This window comes from Belonocnema kinseyi, chromosome 9, assembly GCF_010883055.1.
Source record: "Belonocnema kinseyi isolate 2016_QV_RU_SX_M_011 chromosome 9, B_treatae_v1, whole genome shotgun sequence".
In the NCBI taxonomy this organism is placed as follows: domain Eukaryota; kingdom Metazoa; phylum Arthropoda; class Insecta; order Hymenoptera; family Cynipidae; genus Belonocnema; species Belonocnema kinseyi.
In genome coordinates, this window is record NC_046665.1 from 64,698,423 (window position 1) to 64,719,730 (window position 21,308).

Here is a 21,308-nt window from a genome sequence, read left to right on the forward strand (position 1 = left end):
ATATAATTATAAATTATAAGTTTTTCCTGCTATTAATACAAAAAACATTGACAAAATAAATGATAACCTACGAGGAAATTAAGTGACTCATCTTACCCCCTATGCTCATCTCGCCCCACCCTATTGAAGAAATGTCAAATGTAAATCATAAAAATTAATGAATTGTAAATAGTAAAACTTTAAACTTGCAAAATTTGTATTACAGTTTTCGAAAATTAAAAACTCAATTCTAAAGATTTACAATTCAAATATACGAGCTTTGTAAACAATATTTTTTAATTGTTATTTCCATTGCATTTTTGCCATTCTTATTTAGAAAATTGCATATTATTCAATTCGCAAGATTTACATTTTAAATGTATATAATTTTGAACTTTTTTCGAAATAGTTCCACTTTAAAGATTGTCTATTTAAAATTCCTCAAATATAATCATTTAGAATTTAAAATTCTTTTATTTTGAATATTTAGGATTAATTTTTTTTACCTATTTATTGAGTATAATATAAAATAATGCAATTTTAGGTTCCTTTTCTGTAATAGTTTAATTTTGAATATTAAAAAAGATAAATTATTCAGTTTTAAATATTTAAAATTGAAATTTATTAAACTCTTTATAGATTTTAAATGGAATTTTTTTCAGTTGTGAACAGTAAAAATAGATAAAGGATTAAATAATTGATGCAGTTTTAAAAACCTCAGATGACGATTGGAAATTTAAAGATAATCTTCAACTTTAAAGAGAATTTAAATTAAAAATCAGTTGGTTTTGTAAAGCCTCATATAAATATTGAATTAGTTGACTCAATGAGTTTGCGTAACGTTTGTGGACAGAACTTTTATAATACTGTTGTTGTTTCCACTGTACTTTGATATCCAAACAACAGTTGATATGAAATGCATCGATATAGTCGATATATTGTTGAGTTGATTCACCTTCTTTTCTTTCAGACTCCAGGGAGCTGCAGAGATATCGACCGGGAGAAATATAAGGACTTTACTTTTGATCACAGTTATTGGTCCTTCGATGACAGCGACGCAAACTATGCTTCCCAGGAAGAGGTGCGTGTTTTATATTTTATACCACCAGAAAACCAACACACGCGCGTTTCTTTTTTTGTCTCACACTATTTTAAAATTAATATATCAAATCAATATTAATACAAAAAATGTTTATACCGTCAAACGGGGTAAATTCGAACATTTATAAATTGACAATTTAAATGATTTAAGGTGGTTCCAACTAGAATCTGAAATCAGTTTAAACCTTGACTGTTCTATGGTATGGTTAAAACCACCTTAAGTAATTTAAACTATCAATTTAGGAATTTTTGAATTTACCCTGTTTGACGTTATTTCATAGTATCTATTATATATAATAATAGAAAAGAAGGCAAGGACAATATTTTTACGATTGATGAATATTGAGATCTCACCTTGAAGAATCTAATTATTTTTTATTAACAATATCTATTTTAGAACAAAAGCACTAACATAACAAAGAATGGTTTAAGTCAGTAAATCTTCTTTTAAACGTAATGTGAACCTTTTGCGAAATTTAATGATTTTTGTTTAAAGTAACCGACTTCTGGTAAAAAATGTTAATATAACTTTAAATTATTTAAAAATTGTAAGTATTCTTTTTAAAGTTGTCAATCTTCTTTAAAATATAATTTTTTTAATTAAAAATATTAATTTCTGATGAAAAACACTAGCATAGTCCAAAATTGTTTGAACATTTTTATTCTTGTTTAATTTAAATGATTTTTTGTGTGGAAAATGTCAATTCTAACGCGACCTAAAATTGTTCAAAACATATGAATCTTTGAAATCTAATGACTTTTTAAGGTATTATACGGATAAAATTGGTTTCTGCGAATTTTTTTGAAATTAGGACTGTAGATTTATTAGAGCGGTATCTAAAGTTTGGTCAAGTTAGAAAAGGGCTGACCATTTAGAAGTTGAGATAAGTAAAATCCAAAATCGCATCTTATGCACGTAAGGCCTATCCCAAGGTATTGAAAATGTAACATATTTTAGCATAACGCCTAAACGGTTCTGACAATTTTTTTCAAAAACTGAAACACGGCAGAAGGACGCAATACAGAGATTCTGTGAATATTTCAGAATTTTTATCTATTTCGTTTATGAAGCAGAGCCCTGAAAGTATGAAAGAACAGAGAGGTCCGATAGGTTAGACACTCTCACACGCATTCAGTTGATCGACATGAAGTTGGAGCGTCTTCAATTGTTCTTCACAAGGATAGCTCTTTTTCTGAATTCATCTGTATAATACCTTAATGCAAATTTTAATTTCCAATAAAAAAACTAACAGAATCTGATATTTTTAAAGATGGCATATTTTATTATTTTAAATAAAAATAATTCTATTTAAATGTAATGATTTTTTGTATAAAATTCGAATTTCTGATGTGAAACGCTAAAATAGCCAAAAATTGTTAAGAAATTATGAATGATCTTTTTTGACATATATTTTTTTCATAAAATACCAATTTTCTACGAAAAAAACTTACATAATTCAAAATTTGTAGAAGACCGATTTCAGATTTTCTTTTCAAATGTCAATTGTAGGTGATTGTAGGGTAGAACGCTAATATAACCTAAAATTTTTAAAATATATGAATATTCTTGGAAACCTCATTAAAAAAGTAAAAATGCGGATACAAAATTGTTAAAATATTCTAAATCTTACTCAGATTAAAATGATTTTGGTTTTAAAATAGAAATTTTTTGTTAAACGTTAGATTAATGTAACTACGCGATAAAAAATTATTTTAAAAAAATACTAATTTCTAGCGAAAAGAATATAAAACAGACATATTAGTTACAATAATTCATTAGATAATATGCAAGTTTTAATGTAACCCCTTCAGGTTATTTAAAGTCTACCTATTTTTATTAATTCGCATAAGGCTTTCTGTAATTTTATTATAAAAATTAATTATTTGTAGTTTAATTTTCAAAATTTTAAATTTAAGATCAAGTTTTCAATATCAATGATGTAAGATCTTTGAGACTTTAAATTTAATAATAATTTCTAGGAAGCTCTTCTTTAAAACCGAAGTTTAAAAACATTGTTCAAATCCACCTAAAGTATTCCAGAATATATATTAGACACGAGATTCGACTTCAAAACAATCTTTACGAAAATCTACCATAAAAAGATTTTAGCTCATAAAAAAGTCGATATTCTGAAGGTCGAAGCTTTATTTTTCCACATTGAAATATCCAGTATTTTTTGTTCTGAAATTAAGTTATCCAAGGAATCAATACAAAGTGTAATTATATTTGAATGTCTAGGACCATTCATTATTATATTCAGAAAGGACGAAGGGTAGTTATGGTAGAATTTGTTTCTAGAAAACGTTTCGTATTTTGTAGGACGAGAAATAATTCTACTAGAGAGTGAAATATTGATTTACTTGGAGGACAGTTGGTGGCCTATTTTATTTTTTTATTTTACGACGTTTTGAATCGATCGGATTGTAAAATGTGATCTTCGATTACTGTTTCAGGTCTATTACGATCTTGGTACGGAAGTCATAGAAAGTGCCTTCGAGGGTTACAATGCCTGCGTTTTTGCCTATGGACAGACGGGATCCGGAAAAACATTCACGATGATGGGTACACCGGTAAGTTCTTGCATACTTCTTTAAAAAAACTCAATTATGTAATCTAAAAAGGTTTCCGGAAGATAATTTATTTCAAAGAAAACAAAAATTGAGCACAATTTGATCAGGGGCTGTTCAAAAACTACATCAGACTATTTTCAAGCAAATATTTGAATCGTCCAGTCAGAAAGACGAATTTTTAGAGGAGAATTAACGTTTTAACCAAGAAAGACCAATTTTCAAACCAGAGGTACGAATTTCTCATACAAAAAGGTGAATTTTTAAATAATGCAATTGAATTTTCACAATAAATGCCTTTATAACAAAATCGTTGAATTTTCGATCTTTAAACATGCATTTTCAGCCAAATAGTTGAGTTTTCATCAAAAAATATTAAACTTCAACCGAAAAAAAACATTGAATTTTGAACCTGATAGTTGAACTTTCAAACCAAGAATATTTACGAATATTTTAGAAAACAGTTGAATTTTCAATCCAACAGGACAAATTTTTTCTTCAAAAATACGAATGTTCAACAGAACAGTTAAATATTCCACTGAGAAAAATGACGTTTTAACACAATACTTGAATTTTCACAAAAATAATTGCAATTTCAACAAAATGATCGAATTTTTCAACTAAAATTATAAATCTTAAAAAAAAATATGTTTCAATTTCTACTTAATTGTTTAATTTTCAATTACAAAATTGCCAATGAAGCATATAATATTCGATATTTTAACTACATTTTTTTAATATCAAATCACATTCGGATATAACAGAAGATAATATTATAAACGAAAAGTGTAATAGTTGATATTTCTACCAAAAATACGATTTTTTAACAAAATAACCACGTCAGATTAATTTTTAGCCAGGTAGTTGAATTTTGTTACCAAATTGTTCAATTTTCAAACCAAAAAGGCGAATTTTCTATAAACAAAGTTTAATTTTCAACCAAAAACGATCGGTATTAGACGAAAAATGGAATAGTTTAATTTACAGTACAAAAAATTGATTTACGACCAAGAAAAGGAATTTACAACCAAACAAATTAAACTTTCAACTAAATATCCATTTAAAAAAATGGGATATTAAACAATTTCCATTTGAAGACACTAATTTTCAAACAAACAAAAAAAAATGTGTTTTTAAGAAAAAAGTTAAATCTGCAAGCAGTAAAATAAATGTTTGACCAAAAAAGTTAAATTTTCAATAAAAATTTAATCGTTGAATTTTTTTCTAAAAGGGATCATTTTTCAGTGAAAAGTAGATTATTCAAACCTTAAACAAATGAATTTCTAAAAAAGTAGTAAAACTTTTAACCAAGTATTTGATTTTTCAACAAAAAATTATAAATTCTCGGTGCAAAATTGCATTGTTGAGTTTTCGATTAAAGCTGGTCAATTATTAGTACAAAGATGGATTAGTGAAATTTGTCAGTTATGAAAATTAATTTTCAACTTACAAAATGAATTTTCAACAAAATAAGTAAGTTTTCAACCATATAGTACAATCTTTAACCAAAGAGTTGAATGCTGAAACAAAAATATATTTGTAGACATTTCAATCAAAAATAATTAACTTTTAACCGAAAATAGTTGATTTTCTTATTGGATTTTATTAACTTTTATCAAAAAACGATAAAAAGGGGAAGTTTTTGGAAACGTGAAAAAAAGAGGTATTATTTTTTAAAAGGCGAAAAGAGGGGTAAATAAAAGAGGGTAGATGCTTTAAACGTAAAATAAAATCATCTAATTGAACTTTTTCAATCATTTCGCTGCCAGTGTGGCGTAGTTTTTGAACGGTTCTTTAAACCTTGAAATAGATTGCTTTTTTCATTAACTGTGCGAAATGTTATTTTTTCAGGAATCCCAAGGACTGATACCCCGAATTTGTAAGACACTTTTCGCACGAATGGCTGCTGGTAAAGAAACGGGTGCTTCTTATAGGACCGAAGTTTCATTTTTGGAGATACACAACGAGAGAGTGAAAGACTTACTCAGACCTGATCAGTTGCAGTCGCATTCTCTCAGAGTTAGAGAACATCCAAAGAAAGGTCCTTACGTGCAAGATTTGTCGAGTCATCTTGTATACGACTATAGTGACATTCAGGTACTCCCATAATTAAACAATTTAAATTCAAATTTTAAATAAAAATGAGAATGAATAGGTGTTGATAATCTCGAAGCCAAATTCAGGGATCACAGTCCGTCCCTTTTTTTACCCAATCCCCCTTTCCCCCATTAAATTTTAGAAATCTACAAACGACTAAAAATCCAGAATTTACACCCGGTTTTCCCCTTTTTTTATTATTAAAAAATCTTAAACAGAAATTTAAGACTTTCGAAAACAAGCCGCTTCCGAAGAGAGTCTCTTTGATTCCTGAATCTCTTTGACCAATTTCAACTGCTATTTCCTAAACGATTTATTTTCTAGTTTTGTAGATTAGGACACCATAAATAGTGAGTAAATCGATAACCATTCAATCGATAAACTAAACCCGAAAGATAAATTAATAAGGAAATAAAAATATCTTTCATGAAAATAAATTGTCTTAAATAAAATAAATATTTATACGATCTTAAATTCAATTTTAAACGCTTCAATTTGAATTCTTAACCCAAAAAATTCATTTTTAAGCAAGTATATTAATTTTCTACCAAAAATACGAATTTTCAACCAAAAAAGTAAATTTTTAATAAATTAGTTCAACTGTGAACCAAGTAGTTCAATTTTCCACCATTAAGTGTAAAGTCTTAATAGAAAGTGTTATATTTGATATTTTAACAACAGCAAAAATACTTTAATTTTGAATAGTTGAATTTTCTACCAGCTTTTTCAACCAAAGAGGTTGATTCTTAACTCAAATGATAAATTTTCAACAAAAAAATGCATTTTTAAGCAATGATGAATTTTCTACAAAATTGTTGATTTTTAAACAAAATAATTCAATTTTCACACAAAAATGCAATATTTGACATTTAACCTAAAAAAGATTTTTATTTTAAATGAAAAGTAGTTTAATTCACCCAAAATACGAAGTTTTATCGAAACGGCTACATCGTCAACCAAAGAGGTGGATTTTCAACTATAATGACAAATCTATTTAAAAAATTTAATTTTGAAGCTAAAAAGACAAATTTTCTATAAAAGATTTTAATTTCAACCAAAAAGAAGAATATTTAACAAAATTGTTGATTTTTTACAGAATAATTAAATTTATAATGAATTAATAAAATTTACAACTATGAAAGATCCATTCTCAACTAAAATGTAATATTTGACATTTCAACCAAAAATATTTTAGATCAAAAATAGTTGAATTAACCCAAAAAGAGGAATTTTGCACAAAATAGTGGATTTTCAACTAAATAAAGATTTTTCCGTTAAGAAAGAATAAAAATAATACCAAAATAGTTCATTTTTATTTAAAAAAGATTTCAGTAAAAAAAGAAAATAAATGTCAACCAAATTATAGAATTTTCTACCAAAAAGGGTGAATTAAAAAAATTGCTGAAATTGCTGACTTTTCAACCATGTAATATACTTATTATCCAAAGAAGATTAATTCTCAATCAAAAAATATAATAGTAGACTTTTCAAACAAAAACAAGTGAATTTAACAAAATTGTGGAATTTTCAATTGAATAATTCAACTTTTAACCAAATAATTAAATTTTCAACCATTTAATATACTGCTTAACTAAAAAAGATAAATTCTCACAAAAAAAATAATAGTAGACTTTTCAACCAAAAATATCGAACTTTCAACGAAAAAATAAAAATACATAAAAATTGATAAAAAAGCAATTACAAGTTAGAACACGCTTGCGTTCATTATACAGAAGATACTCATATAAAATAAAAAGTTATTACTAGTAAATGCCCCTTTTAATCCTTTTTTTTCTCAATAAAATCCCCTTTTTACTTAAAATTTAACTACTGAATCGCTGTGATCCCTGTAAATGGAATATCAAATCTTTAATCAGAATAGAGAATTATTACAGGTGACATGTAAAAATCTAGTTAAATCTGAAAAATATATCTAGTTTTTGAAGCAGGTTCTTGTTTATATGCAATAATAATTAATAATATTGTTCAAATAATTTGTTCTATATATGATTTCATTTCAGGAGTGTATGGTAAGGGGTAATACGCACAGAACAACTGCAAGCACAAACATGAACGACGTGAGCAGTAGAAGTCATGCAATATTTACCATAACTTTCGTGCAAGCCGGTTTCTCCGAGGGAAACATGCCATCGGAAACGGTTTCCAAGGTGCATCTGGTCGACTTGGCTGGCAGGTAATTAGTCATTACTACCTGTCATTATCAAAATTTTCTCCTGAGGAATATTCTTGTTATCGAATACATCCCATCCTCTTTCCTGATGGAATCTTCAGTTCTGGATTGTATCCCAAATTCTGAATGTCCTTTTAATTCTTGATTTAGTGCCTGAGTCATCTTCTTTGGACTTAATTCTTTGTAGACTCCAGAGTATTCTGGTGGAATCTTAAAATTAAAATATATTCCAATTTATCAAGATTCCAAGTTATCTGTATCCAATTTTCAAATGATCAATCGTCCAAGATAAATAAAGTACTTTTTTATTCCAGTGAACGAGCCAACGCAACAGGCGCAACAGGCCAACGACTGAAGGAAGGTGCGCACATTAATAAATCCCTAGTGACCTTAGGATCTGTAATATCAGCTTTGGCCGAGGTTAGCTCGACAGATTCAAATAGTGCGAAGAGTAAAGTCTTTATACCGTACAGAGACAGTGTCCTGACCTGGTTGCTAAAAGATTCCTTGGGAGGGAATTCAAAAACAATAATGATAGCGGCAATCAGTCCAGCTGATTGTAACTATGGTGAGACTCTCAGCACTCTCAGGTACGCCAACAGAGCCAAGAACATCATCAATAAGCCAACCATCAACGAAGATCCAAATGTCAAGCTCATTAGAGAACTCAGGGAGGAAATTGAGAAACTTAAGTCGCTCATTGGTCAAGACATGGTGAGTGATTCTGGTGACTATTCAATCAGTTGATCATATTTTCAGTCAAGTAGTTTTCCTCAGTTAACTATCTGCGAGATATTCTATTCTATTTCAATATTTCAATATTTCAATATTTTTCAGAGTATAGAAAGGCCTCCGCAAGTTTTGCTCGCACAGATTCACGAGAAGCAGGAACGTGAAAAACTTCTCACAGAAGAATGGGCTGAGAAATGGCGGGAGACCCAACAAATTCTTCAGGAACAGAGAGCACTTGGTCTGAGGAAAAGTGGAGTGGGTGTTGTACTCGATTCTGAGATGCCACATCTTGTCGGGATAGATGATGACTTATTGAGTACTGGTGTTACGCTCTATCATCTGAAAGAGGGCAAAACGCTGGTTGGGACGGAGGAAGCATCAACGACTCAGGTATGAGAAAAGTGAAATTTAGGAGTCGTTCAAAAACTACGTCTTGCTATTTTGAACACCTTTTCCGCTCTTCCCGTTCTTTATCACAGATCAGCACACATCTTCGATTTAATTTGATAAACGTCTAAAATAAAACACAAAACATACAAATATAATATTTTAACAGAATTTTCAACAAACAAAAAGGTTAATTTTCGAACAAACAGTTTCATTTCTAACCAAACAGTTGAACTTTCGATCAAAAGAGACTAATTTTTATAACCAAATTGTTGAATTTTCAACCTTCGAAGACAAATTTGCAAACTGATGGTTGAAATTTCAACAAACAATACAATTAATTTCAGACCAAACAGTTGCATTTTTAGCCAAATATACGAATCTTCAAAGTAAAAAATAATTAAATTAAAAAAAAACACACAATTACATTTTCAACCAAGAAAGATAAACTTTCAACCGTCCAAAAACTTTTCGACCAAAAAGATGAATTTTTATCCAAAAAGACGAATATTCAACAAATCAGTGGAATTATCGACCTACAAATATTCAATCCAATAGTTGAATAAAAAAAAACATAAATAATTATCAAACAGTTGAATTTACAACCAATTAGTTTAAGTTTCAATCAAAGTGAACAAATTTTCTCCAAAATAGTTGAATTTTAAAAGAAAGGACGAATTTTTTATCCGAGAGGACGATTTTTGTATCCAAAAAGACAAATTTTTAACAACACAATAAAATTTGTAACAAAATAATTAAATTTTCAAAAAAAGAGTTGAATTTTCAACTACTGACGAATCTTCAATTAAAAAATGATTTTTTAAGAAAGAACTTCAACTTTTGACTAATTAGTTGAATTTTTGTTCAAAAAACATTCATTCTTAACAAAAATTTAAGAATTGTTAATTCTAAAAAACAAAACAAAAACATTTTAAAATGATTCACAGTAAAATTTAACCAAAAAGATGCATTTTTAACGAAAATTGAAATAGTTGATATTTCAACAAAAAGTACGAATTTCCAACTAAATGGTTGGATCCTCAATAAGAACAAAGTAATTTTAATCAAACAGAGGCATTTTGAACCAAAAAATGTAAAATTTCTACCAGAATAGATAAATTTTTAAATCAAAAAGGCGTTTTTTCAACAAAGGAGTGAAATTTTCAAACTGATCAGGCGAATTCTCTGAAATAATAGTCGATTTTTTATGAAATTAGTTAAATTATTAACGAAAGAGATGAATCTGTAGCGAATAAAATGAATATTTAACAGAGTACTTTAACATTTAACTAAATAGTTAAATTGTCAATCAAGAATATTATTTTTTTTACAAACGTGACGAATTTAGAACCAAATATATTAACTTTCAACCAAGATGTTGAATCTTACCCAAAAACTATCAATTTTTAGCCAAAAATAAAATCATTAAATTTTCGGTTGAAAACGTTAATTTAAAAAAAATGCTTTCCAACAAAATAGTTTAATTTTTAGCTAAACATAAGTATCTTAACTAATAAAATGGATTTTCAACAAAGTCGTTCAAGTTCAAACGAAAGAGTTAAATTATCTACCAAGACGATTAGTTTTGTACAAAAAATATGAAAATAAAATGAATGTTTTTCAACCAAAAATAGAATAGTTAAATTTTCAAATAAAAAAAGAACTAAATTTGCAATTAATTAATTAAATCTTTAACTTAATAATAGATTTTTAAACAGAAGGGATGAATTCTGAACCAAAAATAATATAGTACACTTTTCAGTTGAAAAGTATTACAATAAGTATAAGTTAATTTCTGTATTGGGTCCTGTTAATATAGTTTTCCTTTATGCAAAAAAAAAACTATAACTAGGGAATCCCCCCCCCCCCCCCCCCCCCCCCCCCCCCTCCCCTCAACCCCTGGCAATGAGACGTGGTTTTTAAACGGCCCCTGATATAAATATTTTTGATCGTCATTGAGGACTTCTTTCTGTTATATTTGTTTTTTTTTACTCCATATATACTGTTTTCTGATTTTTACGTGTTTCCCTAAATTCCCAATTGCCCCAACTCTCCTCATAAGCCACCAAGAAATGCCTTAGTTACTCAATCGTGTGGAAATTTTAAATCCTAAAATCCTTTACCGCCTGCAGATAAATTTTTGTTAGAAGCATTAATAAATTTAATCAGCATTCGCCTGAAGATTTGTTCAGAGAAGTGGAAAACTGCAAAAAACCAAAACAGTCGGTTTGACCTATAAATGAGTTTGGCGTACACTAGGGGTCTCCACAATCCACAGATGCAGCGTGTCCCAGGATCGCTCGGCCTTTTTCCAGACCTGACAATTTTTTTCGACGGGAAACTGAGAGGAAATTTATGACCCCTTTGAAAAAAAATCCCAGTTGGAAGGGCTCGGGAACCCTTTTTCTGGTATAACTTAACAGATCCTGCAATACAAAGTATTTTATTTAAAGTATTTGAACTAAGCAATTGCCGATAATTGTTCACAAATAAAGGTTTTCAACGATAATAATACTAAATAATTAAAAAATAGTAATAATAATAAAAAAAGTGATCAAAAATGATTCAAGGCGTTAAAAATTTAAGAGTTTTTTTTCAAATCGAGTATCTGTAAATAAAATTTCGAAAATAAAAAAAATTAAAAACTTTAAAAATTGATTACTTAAAATGCAAGGAGTTGAAATTGTACTAGCGCTTTTAAATAAAAATAATTTTTAATTTGATACTGCTTTAAAGTACATTGGATGTTTCAAAGTCAAAGTTACTTAAATTTTAGAATTAACCATTTTTATTACATTTAAAAAAATAAAATTGATGCCACAAATTATAAACCTTTAAAATTGAATCACTCGAAAAAATTTTTAAAATAAAAACTAAGTTTTAATTATTAATAGACAAGTTTTCAAAAACGCTATCGCAACTGAAGGGGAAAATTCTTTGCATTGGTATTAACAGATCGTAAAAATTGTAACTTATTTATATTTTGTATCTGTTAGATATAATAATATAATCAATTATTTAAGTCCATTTAACAATTTTTTAAACTTTTAATATTGACAAATTTGTTATTGTCTATTTTAAAATTGATTATGTTTTTAATATTAGGTAATAGAAACTCAAGGACGCGTAAATTTTTTGCAACTTTTTAATTCAATTTGAAAATTAAATTTTGAATTATTTATAAACAAGAAAATTTTTAGGTAATTTAAATTGTGACTATAAAAAATTACAATTGCATTGAATATTTTATTCAACAATATTAAATTAACGAAAACTAAACATTCATTACTTTATTTCATAATTCTCAGTTTTAGCGTGAAGTTTCAAATAGAAGTAAGGGTCTCGAGTTTAAGGGTTCCTAGCGGTAGAAAATAAGGTAAAGGGTTTTGACAGTTCTGGGTCAAAACTGAGTAGATCCGACCTATTGGCCTGGAATAGCTAGTAGATACAGGATCTACCTTTGGAGATCTCTGACGTAGACATTCGATAGCATCGAGTAACCATATTCATCCTCGGCGTTAAATAGCGATAAGTCGAGAATCACCATTTAGCAACTGTCGTGGCTAACTTCTTCTTTAAATTTTACTCTTGTTTTCTTGGTAGGATATTGTACTGACTGGTGCAGACGTTGAACCTGAACACTGCACTTTGGAATTGGAAAGCGGAGTCGCAACTTTACATCCTTTATGTCCTTACTGTTGGATAAATACAGCTCAAGTCGACAAGCCTACTAGACTCTCTCAGGGTTGCATTATCCTTCTCGGAAGAAATAACATGTTCCGATATAATGATCCTGCAGAGGCAGCTAAACTTCGAAAAGAAGGTGGCCTAGGAAATGGAAATCTGCAGTCGACGGTGGTGAACCTCTCGAGGATGTCTCTCCTTAGCTGGAGTGTTTCTGATCTTCATGTGTCATCATCCAGCGATAATCTGCTCAACTCGAGCGAGGACCTCAGGGCCTTTGAAGAACTTGAGCAACAGAAGGCTGCACTGATTAAGGAGAAGGAAGACTTTAAGGTTTGAACTCTAACTCCACTGGATTAAAGATGAATCAAACCTAACTTTTTTTTTAATTTGACTTTTTGAAGCTACACCTATTTTCAATTTTTATTAAAATGGAATTTTTAAAATAGAAATTGTAAATTAGAAAAAATCGTATCATTTTAATTCGAAACATGTAATACATAATCACGTCATACGATTCAACAACTTACGTCCACACGAATTGAGATATCGAGTTTCCCATTTTGGGGAAATTAAATTGAAGGATACTCATACATTTTTAGAATTACAATAATTTGTTTTCATGCATGCTTGACGTTTCTTTTTGTAATTCCAAAATTTTAGCAGTATACAAAACATTCCTCAGTGCATGGTATTTAATTTCTCAAATGCGAATCTCGATATCGTGATTCTTGTAAACGTTAAGTTGTTGAAAAAAAAATGGAAAATTTGGAATTTCATAAATCCGCATTGAAAGTTTTTATTTTTTCGAATTACTAGCTTCAACAGTTGAACTGAAATTAATTTTTCTTAATTGTTGAAGATTTGTCTTTTTTTATAGAAAACTCATCCTTTTGAACTAAAAATTCCTCTTTTATGGTAGAAAATACAAAGTTCGTTTGTTTTTTTTGCTTGAAAGTTCAACTATTTGCTTCAAAATGCTACTGGTTTTGGTTGAAGTTTAATCTCGTTTATGTAACAGTTAGAGCATTTGGTTTAAAAATTCAATTATTTTGTTTAAAAGTCATATTTTTATCGTAAAAATTCTACTGTTTGGTTGAACATTCGTCTTTTCAGATCTCGCTTTAGATAGGAAATTCATCTTTTTTAAAACACTTTTCGAAACCATTGGATTTATTAACTTGAAAACTTAATTTGTTTTGGGGTTGATAGTTTGTTTTTTTTCTTTGAAAACTCAAATATTTGATTTAAAAACCAATATATTTTGACTTAAAATCTTAGGAATTTAAAGCGTTTCATATTAAATTTCTCATTCAAATTATACAATCTCAAATTTAAAGCCTTAATTTTTGAGTAATTTACAGTTAAAAATATTAAAAATGAATGTTCCTGATGTTTGAAATTAATGTAATGTCTTAACTTCTCTCATTTGAGAATAATATAAGTTTAAATGTGTAACAGTTCAGAAATCAATATTTCAAACCCAGATTCAGAATTCTTCAAGCTGAATGACTATTATTAAAAGATTCTTTCAACTTAAAAATTTGTTTTGATTGTGCCAAGAATATTTGAAAATCAATGAGAATCATCACTCTTTAACAAAGAAAATTGTTTTAGTAATTCAAGGTCTAATATGGCTTTATTCATTATCTTAAAAACTTTATACGACTTTTTGTGAAATTTTTGACATTTTTAATGAAAGTCAATTGAATTCAATAAAAAAAAGACGAATTTCAAAAGAATTGTAAGAATCCTCAACGAAAATAGATTAATTTTTAACCAAACAGTAAAACTTTATTCAACATTTTGGAACGAAATTTCGGTACAACTTGCATCTTTTCCAGGTACGCTCCATTCGTACAAGAAATCCGGCTATTCGTGCAAAAATTTCGATACACGGAGCCTTGGCCTTCAATTTAATGAGGGACGTTCATTATTTGAAAATATACAATAAATTTTGAATGTTTAACTCAAGCTTGTCAGCAAGTTTTTCACTTTTCAATTATTTAAAATTCAGTAGTTTTAGATTAAAATGGGCAAAATTGGTTTCAAACTCAAAATTTAATAATTTAAAAAGTATCACTTTAGTAGTTGAAGACTTTTGAATTTAAGCGTTCATAATTGATTAACTGAGAATTTTAAGCATGATGCCTTCAATGTTCAAAAAAATTAAATTTTTTAAATTGAATTGATATTCTGCAAATTTATTTTAAACTGAAAGCCTTAAATATTAAGCAACAATAAATTTTAAACCTTAATATGAAAAACAATTGAATTTTCAAGATTTAAAAATTAAACGCATTACTAGTTGTACAATTTTTATTTTGGAGCCTTCAATACTGAATATTTAGGAAAAAGCTTTTTTACTTATAGAATTTTATTGAAAGTATTGAATAATTTTAGATGAAAATATTCAAAATTTTTATGCTTTTCATTTAAATTGTTTAAATTTACAGAATTAAGAGTGGCAGTACAGAACCAGATAACCAACATTTTTTCGAAAATGGGTTTATTGCGTGATAAAATCTTAAAAAATTAAATACACGTAGTAAGAAAACGATTTTTTCAATTTCTGATAATTTCTTTTTTCTTGAGTCAGCAACATGTCATTTCGGAAGTAGAATTTTTTCTTATCTTTAAGTGGTGATTTCGATTTTGCAGAATTTTTTACGTTCTCCTGAAAAATTCAATTTTTTTTTAATCATCTAGTTCCATACTGCTATCCTTTATTTAATTTATCCAACTGTTTTTCTGTAGATCTACTCCCGAAAGTACATTGCTATTTTTTTCTTTCTTTAAGAATCCCATTTTCGATAACGTTTTCTTTTTCTTCCGAAAAATTTTGATCTCGGCACTTAGGGGGAAATATCCTAGAGATAAAATCATTTTATTTGGACATACGGTTAATTTTTCAATATTTTAATTTGAAAGTCATGTTGTTATCTCTCACGATTATTCCTTTTCATATCTCAATATAATTTTTCCAGTTATGTTCAATATTGTGGTTAAAGTTTTAAGAACAAATGTTTTTGCATATTCCAATACATTGAAATTACTTACTCTTAAAAGTGACCTATTCTTGCATAGTTCTCCTACATGATTCTGCCGCGACACATAATCTAAGAGTAGAAAACCCCTCGATTAAGGCTATTTTTTTCGAACAAAAATTATATTTTTTATGTAATAATTGGAAGATCTAAAAGGGAAGTCGATAAAACAGTTGCCTACATCGATTTTTGCTTTCGTGACTTATCATGTTTTTACCGGTCTTGTAGGAGCGAGAGAATCTTCTCGGTTCTGCTTTTCGGTAAACTTTATGAAGTGACCCTACTCATATTTGACAATAAACTCAATTATTGACCAGCCTATAAATTACAGAGGGAACAGGAGGAACGGGAAGAGAGGTGGGCACTAAGGAGGGAAGCTTTGGAAGAAGCTCAGCGAGAACTCGAAAGAGAATGGGGAGCCCAATGGCGAGAATGGGCCGAGGGTATTGCAGCTCTGGAAAGGCGGCAACGGGAACTTAGAAATCGTCGTCACCACGTCGAACAAGAGCGTCGCGACGAGATGACTCAAGTAAGTGACCCGGATCCGTCGACTCCGGATTTAGATGTAATCTCGGTCAAGTATCAGTTCTACCTCGTCCTCGTCGCACTTGGGGTCCTAATTTGTCTCTCCGGTAATATCATCATCTACTCTCACGTTTGTCCTCTGGACATGTGACTATCAATTGCAATTCCAATACTTTTCTTTCTTGAACACCCAGTTCAAGAAAGACTCAACGTAACCCAAGGCCCAATCGAGCTGTTAAACGATTTCTGCGCCGCAGAAATCTATTTCAATACTCTTCAATTACCCTAAATTTTAATTTTCCTTGGAATCCATCTTTGTATTACGTAACATATTTCTTGTCAATTTTTAACCCCTTTCCTCCCCCTTACAATAAGTCGTAACAAAATTTTTGTACCTATGTACGTCATTTTTTCAAATATTTGCAGTCATGTCTTATGTATTACGTAAAATTTAGTTAATACACGAGCCACGTGTATTACCGTTCCTTATTTTATATGAGGAAACAGATGTTACATATATAGAAAATTATGAGAATTTCCCAAAAATATATTGACTCTATCAGTTTTACTGTTCGGAGTTGAAGAATTTTAAATTGCAAATATATAAAACTGAATAAATTTATGATTTTCAAATTTGAATAATTTTCCATTTTAAATAATTAAAAGTGAACGTTTTCAAGCCAAGAATTCTTCAATTGTAATGTTTAAAAATTAAAGAATTATAAATTCCAAATCGTTAAAATTGAAGAATTTTAAATTATAAATCTTGAAAACTATAATATTACAAAAACAGTTCAAAATCACATACCTTTAGAACATACCTATATTCTAATTTGATAATTAAGTAATCAAAATAAGAAATATTTTATAAGCGCATATAACGCGCAATTTTTGATAGATTTGCTAATTACTAGTACACATCTTTAATTATTGAATATGTTTTATTTTTCTGAATTTTTCTAAAGATAGTAAAAACATAACAAATATTGAATAATGTTGGGGCAGTAGTAATTTCAACAATTGTAAAAAAGGCTTAGGTTTTATGAATATTTTTCTACAGAATGAGGGCAAAAAATCAAAATACTAATCTTATTACATCGTTATTGAAGACTTTATAACGTTATTGCAACCTTTAATTGAAATTGCTGAAGTTTAACGTTATTAACATATATGCCCTATGTAATAGATCTTAACCCCCCCCCCCCTCAACTGTTGCGTAATGTATGGATGGCCCCTTAGGGGATTTTCGACTCAAAAATTAATTTTATCCAAATTCTCTCAATCTTGGATAACAAAAGTTTTAGGTAAATTGAAGTTTTATGAGAATTTTTTACGATAGTATCTAATGACCGATTGATATAGACTTCACAATTAATTTAACGATCGAGGGATCTAATTTAATAATTGAGATATTTAATTTCATAAGGCAACGCTGTGTAATATTTTAATTACGATAACGTTCGCTAATGCAGAGCAAGTTTCTGCGAAACTCATGCCATCTGCCATAAACCGCACTAGAATACAATTTATTTACACTTGATTTACAATTTTAATTGAAATTTTTAATTAAATTTAAAGTAGATGACGATACTACCAGAGAAGGTGTATATTCTGTGGAATGTTAATTATTTTAGTCGATGACTGTGTAAAGAGAAAACGATGTATATAGAAGTATTCGCCTGTAGAGTGTCTATGGGTTTGTTATGCGAGAAATATTGTTGTTATATACACATTACTGTTGATTAATAAATTTTTCTTACAAAAATTGGCTTTGGATCTTCCACGAAATCAAGTGTCTTACAGTAAATCTTCTCTTCTGTGCGTTGATCCTTATTTTTTGTCTCTCTGGTCTAGTTTGTGTTGACTAAATTCTGGTATCGGTATATACGTAGCTTTCTTGATGTTCCGATTAACAAACCCACTTTTTTTTTTGGTTCAACATTAATATTTTGTTGACTCTCGCTTTCCAATCTCGTACGGGACCACGGTATAGAGACCTCATTAAATCGATGGATCGATATGCAAAGGGTCAGGGGAACGATTGCAGGTAAGAGACCAAAAAGAAAGATAATCGTATCCGAGCCCTTCGCTTCATTCCATTCACCTTTCGCTAGTCGTCATTAAAAATGCTCTCAAGGTGAACGCATGCTTCCAGATCTCTATTCTAATTTAATTTTTTATTTTAAATCAGTTTTACATTGTGATTTCAATTCACCATAATTCTCTTTTCGATTATATTAATAAATTTTATGTTTTCACCTATCATCTTGACAGTGTTCGGGAGAAAAGCGTTTTTTTTAACGAATGAATGTTAGAAGTTTAGCTTCTGGCGAGGATAACAGGGATCACAGTGGTTCAGTAGTTTAATTTCTGGAAAAAAAATTTCGAAAGAAATATGAGCATGTCGTGAATATTGAACGATAAAGTGTCCTCTAAGATTAGTGTCTTTTCTTTAGAAAGCGTTTAGTCATTTTTGTATTAATTTTTTTTAAGCTAGCTTTGAAAAATCTGTTGAAAGTCAAAGATTAAAAATTATCTAAACAAGAGGATTGAGAAACGTTCATGCTTGACTCCACAAAATTTATTTTTATCTGTAGATAAATTTTAAAAGCTTATTCTCATACATTTTTCCCACCTAAATGCAACTACTTTTCTTTTAAAATAAAAATATTTCTTAGTTGATATATCAACTGTTACATTTCTCGTTGAGAATTCATCTTTTATGGTTTAAAATTTAATTAATTAGTTGAAATTTTAATTACTTTCTTTAAAATCCATAATTTTGTTTAAAAAATTATCTTTGTCGGTTGAAATACAACTGTTTGGCAAACAAGTCGTCTTTTGTGGATAATCTCAACTATTATATTTTTGGTTAAAACTTCATCTTCCATGATTATCAATTTGATTGTTTTTTAAAAAATTTCATGTTTTAAAAATGAAAATTCACAATTTTCTTAAAAATGCATTCTTTTTTGTTAACATCAACTGTTTTGTAGAAAATTCGTATTTTTGCATCAAAATTCATTTTCTTGAATAAATATTCATAATTTTTGTTAACAATTCATCTCTTTGGTTGAAAATATAACTATTTTGGTAGAAACTATTTAGTTAAAAATTTAATTTTCTTTGACTATTCACATTTTAGGATTGAAACGGCAAATCTTTTTTTTTGGGAAATTCGTATTTTTTGCTTGAAAATTCCTCTTTTTTTGCCTTGAAAATTCAATGTTTTAGTTGAAAATTTACCATTTTAGTTGAAAATTCAACTCTTTAGTTGAGAATGTAACTCGTTGAAAATTCAACTATTTTAGTCGAAACTATTTAGTTGCAAATTAACTTTTTTCACCAATCATATTTTAGGGTTGAAAATGCAACTGTGTTTTTTATCAAATTATTTCTTTAATGAATTAAACTGTTTTTCATTTCAAATTAAAATATTTTTGGGTATAATATCAAATATTATTTTCCTTATGAGAAGTAATATTTTTTCGTTAAATATTTAACCATTTTTGTTGAAAATTCTTCTTCTTTGGATGAATTCAGCTATTTTTTATTTAAAATTAAAATATTTTTAATAGAAAAACATCTATTATCTTTTTTATTGAGAACTCATCTGTCATAGTTGAAAATTTTATTATTTTGTGGAGAAATTAACAATTTTATTACAAAATGTATCCTTTTTGGTTGAAATAAACTGTTTTTAGCAAATTCGTCTCTTTGGTTGAAAATGTAACTATTTCGTTCAGAATTCGTCTTTTTGTGTTGGAGATTAAACTATGTTGGTAGAAAATGAATTCTTTTCGGTTATAATTCAACTGTTTTGTAGAAAATTCATAATGTTTGCTTAAAAATTCAACAATTAGGTTGAAAAATTAACTATATTGTAACATTATTGTAGAAGTAATATTCTTTGGTTGAAATTTAAGTAGTTGGTTAAAAGTTTAACTATTTTGATAAAAATTAATTATTTTGATTGAAGATTTATCATTTTAGTTGAAAATTTCTTTTTTTTTTAAATAATTATTATTGACTAAAAATTCATCTTTTGGTTTGAGCGTTCAAGTTGAAGCGTTTTAAATTGAATTTAGTATATGTGTAGTATCAAATTTAAGTCTATTTAAAATAAGTTATTCTCCTATTTTCGTAAAAACTATCCTTATTTCTCCTTTTTCTAGAGAATTTCCACCGGTGAAATTAAAATTGGGTAGAAAAAATTAATATTTTAAGTTTTTTGGTCATTTTTTTAATTTGAGAGGAAAAATGTGATTAGATAGGGGAACGGACTGTGATCTCTGGGATAGTAAGAAAATACTTTCTCGTTGCTTTTCTTTTTGAATCAAATATGTTCTTTTAACTCTTTCGCCTTAAATCTAAATTTTAATGTGTTTCTTAAAAAAAAGTTTGTTTATAAAGGGATGACAGTTTCTTTTTATTTAAAGCTTGGCTTTTATAAAACCTAAAAGTAACAATAAAGTAGCTTGAACACTGCATCTCGTGTAACTGAGTCGCGTTATTATTTTTCTTTATGTTCGAGGCATCGGGATGCGCTAAGATTATAATTTACTTGGTTATTTTATTTTTTAACGCTTCGGTGTGTGTGGCTAGGTAGAAAGTTTGTGTAGGGAAGTCGCCTCTCTTCGCACTACACTTCAGTCCAAACATCGACAGTTTCAAGAATTCATGAACAATCACGATCGTCCGGAGAAGGCGCAACTTCCATTGAATGAGGTAATATCAGAATTCTCATTTCTTGCACCAATAAGCGTTCAGTTTCAAAAGCAACCCAATGAAACTCTTCGTTTTAACTTTCGAGAACAGGTACAAATATTTTCTAAAGTTAGAGCTTTCTCTACGGCGAATTTTAATTATTATGATTCCAGACTGAAGAGGAAACAGGAAGTGATCGAAGCCTTCCGGAATCCTGGTCTAGTCTCAACGATGAAAAGTCTGTCGAAGTGATGAAGAAGTTGGCCAAACATCATGTGAGTAGTGCACAT

General features: G+C 28.7%; 1 protein-coding gene across 2 annotated transcripts in view; it reads left to right on the plus strand.

The window, feature by feature from the left end:
* LOC117179357 (kinesin-like protein Klp98A) overlaps window positions 1–21,308 on the plus strand; it is a 46,849-nt gene that overhangs the window by 15,750 nt on the left and 9,791 nt on the right. Inside the window, exons 3-12 of one of the 2 annotated variants that reach the window (XM_033371057.1) lie at window positions 950–1,060; window positions 3,535–3,651; window positions 5,500–5,745; window positions 7,767–7,939; window positions 8,251–8,650; window positions 8,774–9,058; window positions 12,659–13,072; window positions 16,118–16,315; window positions 20,917–21,039; window positions 21,192–21,293. In XM_033371057.1, coding sequence (XP_033226948.1) covers window positions 950–1,060; window positions 3,535–3,651; window positions 5,500–5,745; window positions 7,767–7,939; window positions 8,251–8,650; window positions 8,774–9,058; window positions 12,659–13,072; window positions 16,118–16,315; window positions 20,917–21,039; window positions 21,192–21,293 — 2,169 coding nt within the window. The remainder of the gene's footprint in view (window positions 1–949; window positions 1,061–3,534; window positions 3,652–5,499; window positions 5,746–7,766; window positions 7,940–8,250; window positions 8,651–8,773; window positions 9,059–12,658; window positions 13,073–16,117; window positions 16,316–20,916; window positions 21,040–21,191; window positions 21,294–21,308) is intronic. The other variant, XM_033371058.1, reaches the window with a different exon arrangement.